Source organism: Zeugodacus cucurbitae, chromosome 3 (genome assembly GCF_028554725.1).
Source record: "Zeugodacus cucurbitae isolate PBARC_wt_2022May chromosome 3, idZeuCucr1.2, whole genome shotgun sequence".
NCBI classification, from domain to species: Eukaryota; Metazoa; Arthropoda; class Insecta; order Diptera; family Tephritidae; genus Zeugodacus; species Zeugodacus cucurbitae.
Window position 1 is genome coordinate 57,481,874 of NC_071668.1, and position 14,161 is coordinate 57,496,034.

Below are 14,161 nucleotides of genomic sequence, written 5' to 3' on the forward strand. Positions count from 1 at the left end.
CAAGAAACCCCGCACACTTCGTCTTCATCCCGTGGTTATTGGATCGTCACCACCATCGTCGAGCCTAGCCCTGGCAACAACTTATCTACTCTTTCACTCCTTCAAGAGATACTCGGGTGGGAAGAAGTCGCTAGAGGACAGACGCGAAGCGCTTCTTCACGGATGGGTCAAAGTTTGCGGAAAAGTAGATGGCGGAGTTTACCGTCAGGAGCTTCGTATCAAATTTAGTTTCAGGCTTCCCGATCATTGCAGCGTTTTCAATCGGAAGTGGGTGCTTCTAAGGCTGTGGCGAATATACATGTATTGCTTTGGAGGGCTTCAAACTTCAGAGAGATGACGATACACTCTGATAGTATAACGGCGATACTAGCCTTGAGTTCGCTGACTATGCGCTTATCTTCACTATCAGTGGCATAGTTCTACTTTTCGATTAGACTCATCTGGACTGCTGACTACAGCGGTATACCGGGGAATTGTAATGCTGATGAGCCTGAAAGGTCAGCTACGTCTGTCTCACTCACAGTAGCATAGGAACATGTAGGATCACTTTTATATTATTGCGATATACAACTGGACAGTTGGGCCCCGCTTGAGCTGGTCTACCGAGCTCTTCGCCTTTTAGTAAAGTTACGTTGCTGTAGAAGCTGCCTGGAGGGGGACGAGTTGAATTCATCTCATCACTTTTTTTCTGGAATGTCCCGCCTTTGCGAAATCGAACAATCGCGCTAAATATCGGACGTAAAAGTGAAAAATCTTGGCAGATTTGCGGTAAATAATAAATATAGATGGTAAATTCAAATAAAAATATACATTTTTTGTTCAGTTACCTCACTTTATTTAAGGCCAAGTTTAAATTTTACAATAAAAAATTTTTTTAAACAAAATATATGCCAAGTACCTAATGTTAAACTAATTTTCATAGATTTCGTTTTCATTGCTGAGATGTTTGGAAAATTTTGTGTTGTGTATACACAACGATATGCAATATAAAAAATTTTGTATTTACCATAAGTTGTTTTTTGTAATTAATATAATGAAATCAAAATAGCACATACATATACTTCAATGTTATACTGAAGTATTTATTAAAATTACATAGAATGATTAGCCAATTTGTTTAAAATTTAAAATACAAATATGTAGATAGAGAACAATAAGAATCGTTTAATAAAGTATAGTAGCGCTTAGAGATGCTATTGTTTTTGTTTTTCGTGATTTAAAATATTGTTGTTTTTTTAATGTGATTTTTATGTATACTTAATATCGAATATTTTAAGTGTACTGCGATTGTTTTGTTGTAAGTTTATTTAAAAAGCACAAATCAGATTGCTATGTAAAAAGGAAGGCGTTTTTGCAAGTTGACAAGCAGCTCACTTAACAAAATAATTCGTTTCAAATATAAAGTAATAATTAATATATTTCGCATATGCGCACTAAATCGTTTTAAGAGCTATAAAATAATACACAAGAAGAGAGTAACCGATAAAATAAAAAATAATAAAAGTGCTAAAAAGAGTACGTCTCAGCTACAATGCGCGTAAGTGCAAAACTAAATTCTGTAACTGCTTTGGACGCCAAGTTGCGCCTATTAGAAGGTATTTTTTCGATTTTTTTTTTTGTAACTGCACCCCTGTATGCTATTAGAACTGTAACTGTACTTAGTGTACGTTTAAAGTCTGTTGGATTAAAATTGCTAATTGCAGTGCATTTATTTACTTGTTGTTACACGCTTGCTTTTTACTATTTATCGTATGAATATCTTAAATGACTGCTGTGTTGGCTATTATTTTGTTGTTGTTTTTATTTTTGTATTTTGTATTTTCTTTCAACCTTTCTTTCAACTGCTATATTACGTGACAAAGTAAATCAAAACTCGGCAATTCAATCTTTTTACTCATTCTCTCTCTCTCTCTCTCTCTCAAAAACTAAGAAGAAAAGAAAAGAAAAATTTCCCCTTTTCAAATTAAATCAAAATTTCGCGGAAAACCCTATACAAAATAACCCCCCAGCGTGTCCCCTCACACATACTACGACCGCCTATGCCTACATATATAATTACTGTCACTAAAACGCCAAACGAGCAACACGTGCTATATAAACCGCTTAGAAGCTCATGTAGCCACGCGATGTGGAACGACGACGCGCACACAAGTACGAAATCAATACGATGAGTATGAGTGCGGCCATTGCAATGCCAACAGCAATGGGCACAATGTCCATTGTTTTGGGTCCATCACAATCCACGGCATTGGCGAAGGTGTTGCGATGGTCCGTGATGAATGCCTCGGTTTGTACATTGCTCAGCGTAATGGTGCCAATTACTTTGGTAGTCTGCACTACCTCGGTCAAATTGAATTTCTGTGCACGTGTGCAATGGTAAGACATTTTAACCGGTGTAACAAAATCATCGCCAGCGTGGATCAGTTGGATGGTTTCGTTATCTGCACAAGGATTTATTGAGAAACATTATTACTAAATAAAGATGGATTATTGCAAAAGCTTACCCTTAGCATCAGGGAAGGAATCGCTGGTGAGTGGCAAGGTAATGAAGATCTGTTTCAACTCGCTAGATTTGTTGACCAAATCGAATTGGAGTACCATCGAGTGTATAGCTTCAACTGGTCCCCAAATAATGTGAATCGTTTGTGAAACATTGGCGCAATTGGCGTCCTCAACCTTGGCATCCTTGGGGATGTTGTACAAACGGGAAGCAGTTTTGTTGTCTGCAAGCAAATCATTTGATTTGATAAGTAACAGTATTAATGCTTATATTGTTCTTATAAATAACCAATAAAGTAATGCATATTAACACACTCACCTTTGGTCTCATAGGTAACATTCAATTGAGCAGCAAAGTGCATAATTATACAGCTGGAATTCCATACGCCAATCTCTGGTGCTGGGAATGGCGCTGGTGACGGTGTAGTTGTTATTGGCGCAACAGTTGTGGTGACGGGTGCAGCGGTTGTCGTTGGTGACACTGTAGTGGTGGTGGTCGAAGGTGTTGTTGAAGTTGTAGGTGGCGGCGGTGTTGTTGTTGTTGTTGTAGTGGTTGTGGTTGTGGTTGATGTAGTAGTTGTGCTGGACGTGGTGGTTGCTTTAGTTGTTTTATCTACAACTTCATCCTTACCAACGATTGGTGCTGCTGGTGCTGCTGCTGGATCAGCAGGCAATGTTGCTTTGTCCAGACTCACATCGATTTGGGCGGCTATAAGCGTAATAAAGAAATAAATATAATACAATTATGATAATTCAAATCAATTCAATTTATTATTTTTCAGCAAATTTGTTTGAAAAGTATATATATTTAAAATAAAAGAAAACTTTATAATTTTAATATATATAATATCACATTTCATTACTTATTATATTTAAAAATATATTAAAATAGTTACAGCCTTAAACTAAAAAGTATTTGTGCAAAAATTCAATATTAATTTAAATTTTGTCAACAATACAGAGTTACCAATATGGCATGAAAAAGCGAATCACTCATTACATGTAAGAAGTCGTATCATATGAGGCACCCTGTATCAGCTGTTTATTTACTTACTTCGTTATGGAGCAACAAAAAAATAAATAACAGCTAAAAACACTTGCAAATTAAAAAATTAAATATGTACTTACACATACATATAATTCGAAATTTGTTGTAATACAAAAATTATTTGTAAAATAAGCTAAACTAAATACGAACCGACCTACTTCTTTTTATAAACTGTCTTTGCTTTTATTGTTTTGATCGGCAAAAAGTAGTGCGAAATTGCAAAAACATGGAAGTATTACTTTTTAAAAATAATATGTTTTTGTTTCAAGTTGGATTTGTTGCTATGTATACGTTGTTATGATCGTTAAACTTACAAATATTATTGCAAACAAACTGATTTTTTAAGGGCAAATCTGCAGGTCTTTTGACAATTATTATATTTATACTCAAGGAATTGATTTCTACTATAACCATAATAACAAAATACTACTACTATTTAACAAAATAAATCATTTCATATCCATCTTACAGAAAAAACTTATAGCATATATCATTTGTCGCACAGACTTTTAAAGTTTAGCGAACTTTTCGCAATAAAATAACATTTTATATAATATACAGTGAAATCAAAGAAACTGATAGCATATGAATGGTGCTAAGGCTGCAAATATCAACACATGACACTACTTGTTAAGCGCTAAAAATAATGTAGCTTTGCGACAGTAGTAAACGAGAGCGATTGTATGGCTTAAGCCTTGATTTCCCTTGCGCAGCTTGTTTGTTTTGATAGTTCATATTATTATCAATTTCTTTGTGTAAAGCATTCGCACTTTGGTTTTCTTCCATGGAAATCAAGCGAATCGTCATCAACGACTAATAGACGGCTTAGCAAAAAAAATAAACATACAAATGAAGGAAAAAATAATGGTCGTGATTCATATAATGTAAAACGAAACCACGATAAATAAAGAATTTGTAGGTTTGCATGTTTTCAAGTGTGACTTGCTTCGAACATGGCTTTAGTTGTGTTGAATATTGCAAATTAAAGTACATTTAGACGTCAAATAATAAATAATTTTAAACAAATAAATAAAAATTAATAAATTCATGAAATTGTAGTGATTTTAGATTAATATAAATATTAAAACATATTTAGATAAAATTATTTAAACGAATAATGAAATATTAAGGAATAATAAAATTAATATTGATATTAAATAAAGAATATACATTAAACATAAGAGATATATATGTATAATAATAAAATACTTAAAAAAATAAAGGTCAAATATTATTTTAGAACAAATTTAGCAAATAGTAGTACAATAGTCAGACAAGCGCAACTAGTACAACAGTAGCACAACAAACTTTTTAGTATAAACATTAAATGCGCAAAAGTGAATAAATTAAATGCAAAAACAAAAAATTAAACATTTCACTTCATGACGAAAATGCAACAGAAGGGCGTAACGCAGGTCCTGTAGAGATAAGATGTACAACTGGTGGCTGGTGCTGGTAATGAAATGGCTACTACAATAACAACAGCAAATAAGGTGCAAACGCAGTCAATTGACAGTAGCAATGACCATACAAAAACAATTTGCATGGGTGAATGATGATATGGGTATTTAAAGTACAAAAATGTGTATGACGCACAAAGAAAAAGAGTTAAGCGAAAAGCAACAAATACAACATATGACAAACACAGTAATATTTAACGATATACATATGCATGTATTTAACAGTAGAAAGTAAAAACAAAATAAATAACTTGTTGCTTTGTTGCAGTAACCAATTTTAAAATAAATACATGAATATATGTATGTATAAAAGTATTCATTTCCGACCATATTGATAATGCGCGTAACCAAGTAAATTATCGAAATATTAAATTATAATGAAAAATTAATTAAAATAAAGCCTAGTGATAACCCTTAATTGCACAATTAAAGGATGTTCATATTAGAAGTAGTATAGCAAAAAGATAATTTCGACATACAAAAAATATGAAAATATGAAGAAATGTGACATAAATATTGAATATGCGCTATATAATAATAAATAAATATTTTATACATTTTTTTTAATTAATGCAAATTTCTTTGTTTTGCACATACAAAAAGAGTTTAACAATGCAAAATTTTATGGAGGAGTATAGGTTCGATAAATTCATACAAATCATACGAAATGACCTCATTATGTGAACAAAAATTCAAAGAATTTTATTTACGGGAATCCCGTGAGTAGTTTTTGCGAGTGCAAGTAATTATAAATATAAAAAATTCAACTGAGCACATACACAGGTATTTACATATAAAGGAAATATAAATTGGCAACTGGAAGCAAATAAAGAACAGTGCGAGTGAGACCAACTAAAGTAAATTTTGCAATCGCTTAAAGTTTTAACCTATTAATACTATTTCGATAATTTCAAAAACATTGTCTGTCCAATTGTTCATACAAAAATTTAAGCCAAGCAATATATAATTTTACCTTTAACTAATGCATTCTCCACTGTCAACACAAACTCCAAAAACACTTCAGACATAATAAACAAGCATATTTGAATGCATATATACAATTTAATTAAAAGATTGATTTAAGATTAATTTAATGCATAAGCATTCAATTTTCTCTAAATATTTCTAGAAATCAGTTAATCTTAACACAGATTAGCTGACTAACTGAAAGCAGAGGAAACTGCAATCTCTAGTCGATTGCGATAAGAAATATAAGCATATATGTACTAATGTAGATATGTATTAAATATACTTATTTACATTTTTTAAATAAATAAAAATAAGATAATAAAGCGAAATTGGATAATGGGTGCGCAAAGGCAAGTAAATAAATACAAATACTAGCGGAGATAAGCATTTAAACTGTTAATGGACAGAGAAAAGCAAATATATACACATATGTAAATATCACACATATATATGTACATACATATGTAACAACAAGTAAGCGAGAAGTTAAACACAAAATTTATTTATTTAACTTAACTTCATTTAAATGAAGTTGAGTAAAGCAAAAACAGAGACGGCTTGTATACAATATTTTCACATACATACATAAATATAATCAAGACAATGAAATACTTTTTGTGTTATTGCTGATAAAAAAAGATGATAACAGCAAACAAATGTGGAGAAACACGAAAATACAACAACTGTCGTGCTAATAAATGTAAATATCTAGCTATTTTGTAACGTAGATACCAAGTTGTGTGGTTTTCTCTCAATTTTTTTTTTTAAATTTTCTTTAAAAAAATCAAGCGCTGACAGTTGTTGGGGATAGGAATGTAGGCAAATATTCGAAAAATGTAAATTGTTGATAATAATTAAAAAAATAAATACATTTAAGATCAAAATTCAGAAATAGCGAGAGAAAACATTCACCAGAAAATATTGAAGTATGCTGATGAACTTAAGAATACTTAGTCAGATATAAATCTGGCACCGTTCTTAATAAGTAGAGTGCTCTGTCTTATGAGGTGTCAAAGTCCATATTGTTACAATACAGTTCAACTTAATTCAGAGTTTTTATTAATTTTTAAATTTTTTTCACTTTTTGAAACTCTTACTTTACATTTTTCAAAGACACTTGCAACGCAAAAAGTCAGATATAATTGTTCAATTATTAAAAAAAAATAATAAAATTTTACATTTTATTACTCAACATCATTATCACTTTGGAAAATACAATAATTGTAGCGGGACATGCCACATTGCGCCGGTTAACACATGTGTTCAAAAAATATTTTATTTATCAGTAAAATATTTTATCGTTTAATGTGAAAAAATTAAAAAAAAAGTAACATATTTTGTATAATTCTGTATAATGATCACACTCAGTTAATCATACTCATTTGAACAACTCTATACTATATTAAAATTGTAATCAAAAGCCCGTTTTCACTGCATCCAAGTGGTTAATTAGTCATACATTAATTTAATAACATATATATAACTGCACGCAGACACAACACCGTTAATAAAAGAATTGTTTGCGGTTAAAAAAAATATTTTATGGTTTATAAAAAAAATGGTTTGCGGTTAATAAAAAAAAAATAGTTTGCGGTTGAAAAAAAAAATGGTTTGCGGTTAAAAAAATATTTTACGATTAATAAAATAATAATTAATAGTAAATACACTTCTAATTTCAAAAAAAAAATTACCTTAATATTAATATAAAATAAAATACTTTTTCTTGTACATTTTGCACCCACAAAACCGCTAGAAAAAGCCACTACTATCGATTAACCCAAGTGCTTTGTGAGGAAAAATACATTTGTATGCACAAGTATAAATGCCTATACTAGAAAATCTGTATTGCAATGCCAACTCGAAAACCGCAAGACTACATTTGTACTTTAGTTTGCCCAGAGTTCTAGTTCAATGCCACAGCAGCAGTGTGTGGTGCGCGTTGGCGGCACGAATTATGTAATGCCAACAATTTGCCACTAAATTTTACACGCATTTGTATGTTTGCATTTGTGTTGCGATGATGACATTTAAGTGCAAATATTTTATATATGTATTACTTCAATATATGTACATAAGTGATGAGATCAAAAATTTGTTTATATAAAATATCACAAAAGTAATACAAGTTAAAGTAACTTCCACTCTGTAGTTTTAATATAACTGCAAATAAAATTGCATCTCGTCACTAACGTCTTTGCTTATTTAAGAAATTGATATGCCTTCTCTGTCCTGAGGACAATAAGCCAATAAATCTTTACAAAACAATATTGGTGGCCCCTACGAAAAGAAATAATAATAATTCTAAACAGAAAAGTTCGTGCTCTTTAGACCCCAGTAATTAAATAATGACAATAATATAATTTAATTACAAAGAATCAATCAAATATGTCGAAAGTAACTAACTATCCTATTGAGTGTTGAATTGGAGAACAAAAGCGCCATAAACGTCAAAATAAAAATAAATAAATATGAACAAAATACGAAAAAGGAAATTTAATAATTTGATGTTGCCCATTAATTTAAAAAGAAGCAAAAGTAATTTTCTATACTATAAAATTGTGGGCGTCGTAAATTATCAAATCAGCTTCCCTGCATTTATTCGAAAATACTATTAATATTTATGTACATATGTATGCGATTACGAATCAACGATCATCTTTAGTTGCAGCAACGCTTACTATATACATACATACATGCATACAAACAAATGGAATAGTACTAAACGTAATCAAAGAAAATTGAGGCCTAACAACAGACTAACAACCGCATCGGTTGTACGCGCAACACAAAGTCATAAATAGGCAATGCAAATGTATGCATATGTAAATAATATATATTTAAGTTTGATGGGCATATTACTAAATGCAGTCGGGAGGGATATACTTTTATAATGATGTACGTAGGTAGCAACTCAGCCGATTGGAGGGGATGTTTGTTGATGCCATAGAACTGAGCTGAGAATATTCGCGACCTAAAGCTGGTGTATAATAATTGGTAATTATCGTTAAAAACTACACATGTGAATGTATGTATGTATCTATGTACAATTAACAGATGGCTGCCGGGTATTTACATTTTGAAAATATATACGTATATAGATGTATTAGGTTAGGTTCACTGCTGTGATTGGTACCAAACGCTATAATGTTTAAAACCCTTGATGACAGCGTAATATGTAATTATTTTATGTTTTATTGTATTAATATAGGCAATGTATAGCTCCTTGCAAAATATATAAATTTGTTGTTTGAAAAAAAAAAGCAAAAAAAACAACAAATAAGTAAAAAAAAAAATATATATATTATTGAAAATACATTAGTGGAATGAGAAATTCTATATTCAATTCGCAGAATAAAAACCGCAAATTTTTTTCATGCAGGTATAAGTATTTAATTGCCTACACTCTTCATCCTCAATATATAAATATGTTTTCACTTATTTACTATTTCAATCTGTGTTAAAAAGGTATAACTGGAAATGCTTTGTTATTGTGACAAAACAAAATTAGTAAAAATAGAAATTGGCAACAAAAACACTTCACTGAATATAATTACCTCTACACCAAAGCACGTATATATATATACACTTATGTATGGAATGCCTTTGTTTTGTGTTTTTGCGATAACAAAACATATTAAGAGGGGTGGATAAGAACAAAATAGATTTTAAAGCAATTAGAATGCGCAAATAAATAACAAAATTAATAATTTTTGACTACCAATCATCATCAATAGCTTAATAACTAAAATTTAACTTTTCTAGAAAGTCACAGTATAGTTAGAAAGTATACCGGCAAAGAAAGGCAAAAATATAAATAAATGCATATATATGTATATATAATGCTTTGACAATTATCAGTTAATTGTGCATAAATTTTACATTTCAATAAACGCATTTAACAATAAATTAAACTGCAGAGAACCTTATACAGATAACAGCAGTAACGCTTCATGCACAGTGAAAACGGTGCAATTCAGCGATATTCCCGCTATCGCAACTGGCAGCTGGTCGGTGCGAGCCCTTTAACTTTTTCTTATATGACTAATTTAAAAAACCAATAGTGAAGATATAGCGCAAAATATAGGCGCCGATATATATATAATAAATGTAGGATTAGGGTAATGGCTGATTACGCTGATTGTTTGCAAAAAAAAAGTGGATTGCATTAATGCATGGATATGTGCATCAATACATTACCTCTAGACTAGGCTGTTTTCAAATTAAAGTTTTTCGATATAGGCTCTTATACAAAAGCTCGCGTTAATTAAATATAAAAAAAATGCATTTACATTTTTTGTCGGACAACTATATCTGTATATATACATATATATTCATTGTTATTAATGTTTATTACTCACCACAAACTAGAGCGCTGCAAATACTCAGCACCAAAGCCAAAGTCAAATATTTATTATGAAACATTTTATAGCACTCGCAAACGCACAAATATACTCTATTTCGGCTTTCAAATTGCAGCAAATCTTAAATTTAGCCAAAGTAATAAAAACTACTTTAACTGCGTTGCAATGATTTTTCCAATTAGTCTGTTCGTATTTTTTTTGTATGCAAATTTATATCCTTTAAAGTAGACGAAATAATAAAATATCGTTCGTTTGCCCAAAAAAATAAACCAACGTTTTAAATTCGATGCTTTTACTACTTTTTTTATTGGCAAAATACAATTTTTCTTAGTAATTTGACTTCAATTTCTGTAAGCTCTTAAAAATTTTCTACGTCTTTTGTTCTTGCTACTTCTTTGCGTACTTCAAAAGCTGACCGAAATGCAACAACAAATGGCGAACAAGACAAATGATTCAGCTGATTCAGCTACCCGGCGCCATCTGACGTTGACAGAAATGTCAAATAGTTGCCACTTACCATGAAAGTGAACACACTCGGAGTAAAATTATTAAATGTACGTTAACTGTTATAAGAGATATGTTGACTTTTACCAAATGTATTTCAAATTACAATATATCTTCAATATAGTTAATGTAGTTTATTTTATTTTATAAAATTTAACATATTTACACTAGTTGTGCACTAATGCCCCCACTACCGTAAAATTCAAGAATTTTGTCAGTGTATAAATGGCGGTATTTTCGCGTTGACATTTTGTTGATTTCCTTTTCTAATTAATAAAAGTACAATTTTGATTCTAAGTGCAGAGTTTAAATAAATTGTTTGCATACATTTAAAAGGACCGTCGTTAACAGTTGTTGTTAAATAATATAATACAAGTTAAACCAAAAGTTAAAGTGAAAGTATAATTGCAAAATGTGTGCGTAGTGTTCAAAAATATTTTATAAAAATTCAAAGGAAAAATTCACCATTTATTTTCCTGCAAGGTAAGTTAAAAATATAAGTATATAATTTATTTTCCAAAATCTCTAACTCGATTAGTTAGGTTAGATTATCCATATCCTCGTATTGTTTTCGAAATATGTAATTCGCACAAACTGTATAAACATGAAATGGTTAATAAGATCCATAACTCTCTCTATATGACTAAGATGCACAATAATATTTAAAATCCTTGAGCAATTGCAACCCGCAATTGACATATGAACATAAGTCTGTAGTCATTCATAGAAGAGACCTCGCGACATCGTAGAAACTTACCCATTTAAATATTTATTTATACAGTGGAACTTCCATAATTCGAAGATCTCCATAACTCGAACTTTTCGATTGTCAATAGCGTTTAGAAATCAAACTTCATACACATTTCCTTCCCTAACTCGAATTTGTATAACTCGAGTTCTGCATAACTCGACCTTTTGAAGTGGCAATAGAAGGCAATTTTCATAGAAATGTCCTTCCATAAATCAAATTTTTTGGTCAGGGCATAATACAGAATTTAAAATTTTACTACCGAGGCAGAATTTTAAAAGAGCCCCTATATTCGTATGGAGGCGAACAAAAAATATGATATTGCACTTATGGATTGGATAAATCATGTAACAAAGGCATGGGATACAAACGGCAAGAGCAAAAAAATAGTAAAATGCAACAAACAAAATTACAAAAAACATCTTTTAACGTATGTCCATAAAAACTTTTGCAAAGTAAATGAATAAAACAATGTATAAATCTTATTTTAGAGCTTTTTAAAAATGTATATGTTTTAATGAAAATTCTATAACTCGAAGTCACTCTAACTCGATGTTTTTTTGTGGATTATGGTGATTCGAGTTAGAGACGTTCCACTGTATCTATACTATTTTATATATTCCGAAAGTCCAACGCTCAAACATTAATCCAATAATGCTTAACACCATAGGAATACACACACACATACCTATCACAAAATTTCTTTTTATATAGAAACTAGCAGACCCAGCCACACGTTTTGTGGCTAAATTAGTAAATCTTTCAATCCAGAGAAAAAATTCTTACGCATAAAGACGAAAACTTTATAGCCGATAAATTTTAAAATGATTGATAGACATTATTGTAGATCTGTGTTAAGCGTAAGTCACCATAATTTGTATAACTTTGATCTTTTAATCGTATATTATAGAAAGTAACAAATGACCAAATTTCATAGTTGGTTTTATGTTGGCTTTGGTGGTGACGATATTGATTGATTGATTTCTTCTTCACAGAATTTATGTTACGCAGCATGATGACAACTCACACTACTTTTAATAGCAAGTGAGTGGGGATAGTCCAGCAATTTAAAATAGTCTGTGGGATAATTGAATACGTCATCCTGCTTTGTAGCTATATCAACTCTCCTTTAACGAAATTCTAAATTGTCCATTTAGATCAAAGTGATCCTTGTTTTTTTACCACCAATATCTGTATTTAGGTTAAATTCAATCAGCCATTTATGTTTATTATATTATAGTTTCATGTCAGGAAAAACACGATGAATAAGCTCCTCTTTCGAGGCCATGAAGTGACAGAAACCCGTTAAAAATGTTATTAATCCATCGAGGAGTCAACTGCATCGCTACCATTTTCAACTATTTCTACAATCGCAGTATGATATTGTTGGAAAAACACTCGTATGTTATTTGTTAATTGGCGATTCTTTATGTGTCGCTACAAATTAGATGATTTTAGGAATGTGATTAGTTCGTCAGCAACAGTTGATTCAGGAATAATTGGAAGAGACTGGCGAAAATCACCTGCCAACAGAATCATGGCTTCACCAAAAATATTTTCGTTGTGTCGTAAATCTTTTAAAGTCCTGTGCAGTACCTCCAACGACTTGAATATCTGGAAAGTCTTCGTTATAGCGCTATTTTTGGCGATTTTGCAGACTGGTGTTTCGTTGATTTGCAATTTAGGAGTAATTTAAAGGCCCCTATTCCCATTATAACTAGGCGTTGAAAATTAGTGAAATCGGTTCAGGAATTACCTCAACCCTCATGTACTATATATGCTGATTTTCGTTATTCTATTGGACTTTATTTCAAATTGTGTGTAATAAAATTACATCAATAAATTGCGAGAATATAAAATGTTCGGTTGCCTTTCCCTACTTGTTACAAATTGTTTTGGGCTATCGACACAGCCTTATGCAATTGAACAATGATACAAATATTTTAACAAAGCAACAATGACAACTTTCAAAATATTATTATTTTTTGTTTTCTATTTTTTTATTTAATTTTGTTGTCAATTCAAATAAAATCATCTTCTTGTTATCTTACTCACAATTTTATATTTATTATTCGATATATACTTCTAATCCTTCCCTGGCCTTCCATAAATATTTAAAAACTAAAATTAGCCAGATCGGTTTGGCCCTTCTCGACTTTTTTCGAGACTAACGACACAAATTGTTTGTATGGGTGATTAGAAAATTGTGGATTTAAGACTTTTTCAGTCAATTTTTCTAATTTTTGTCTCCGTAAGAACCATCCCGGGACCTCTAAAAACATTCTAAACAAAGAATTTGCGAAATCGGTTCAGCGGTTCTCGAGTTATGCGCTTAGCAACACATTTTGCGATTCATTTTTATATTATAGATAATATTTATGAAACATGTTTATCATTCCTTATTTTTCTTGAAATTTTGAGTTCAAACTATTTTATACACAATTGAAAAAAATATTGTATAAAATAAAAAATATAAATAAAAGTATGACAATATCTACTCAAAACAATTAAAAACAAAAATGTAACATGGAAACAATTAAGCTCCTCTCACCTCAACAATTAAAAGTTACCA

The 14,161-nt window shown here is 30.8% G+C and overlaps 1 protein-coding gene across 2 annotated transcripts; it reads right to left on the reverse strand.

Moving 5' to 3' along the window:
* Positions 1-1,752: 1,752 nt before the first annotated feature.
* LOC105217320 (lysosome-associated membrane glycoprotein 1) lies at positions 1,753-10,760 on the reverse strand. 2 transcript variants are annotated; one of them, XM_011192259.3, is made up of 4 exons: positions 10,335-10,760; positions 2,819-3,208; positions 2,505-2,723; positions 1,753-2,441 (listed from the first exon to the last, which is right to left on the reverse strand). In XM_011192259.3, exons 1-4 carry the CDS (start codon positions 10,396-10,398, stop codon positions 2,104-2,106), a joined length of 1,011 nt encoding a protein of 336 aa, XP_011190561.2. In that variant the 5' UTR covers positions 10,399-10,760; the 3' UTR covers positions 1,753-2,103. The 2 variants fall into 2 exon arrangements, with proteins under 2 accessions (XP_011190561.2, XP_054082686.1); XM_054226711.1 differs by lacking the exon at positions 10,335-10,760 and adding an exon at positions 5,981-6,050.
* Between the last annotated feature and the right edge of the window lie 3,401 nt (positions 10,761-14,161).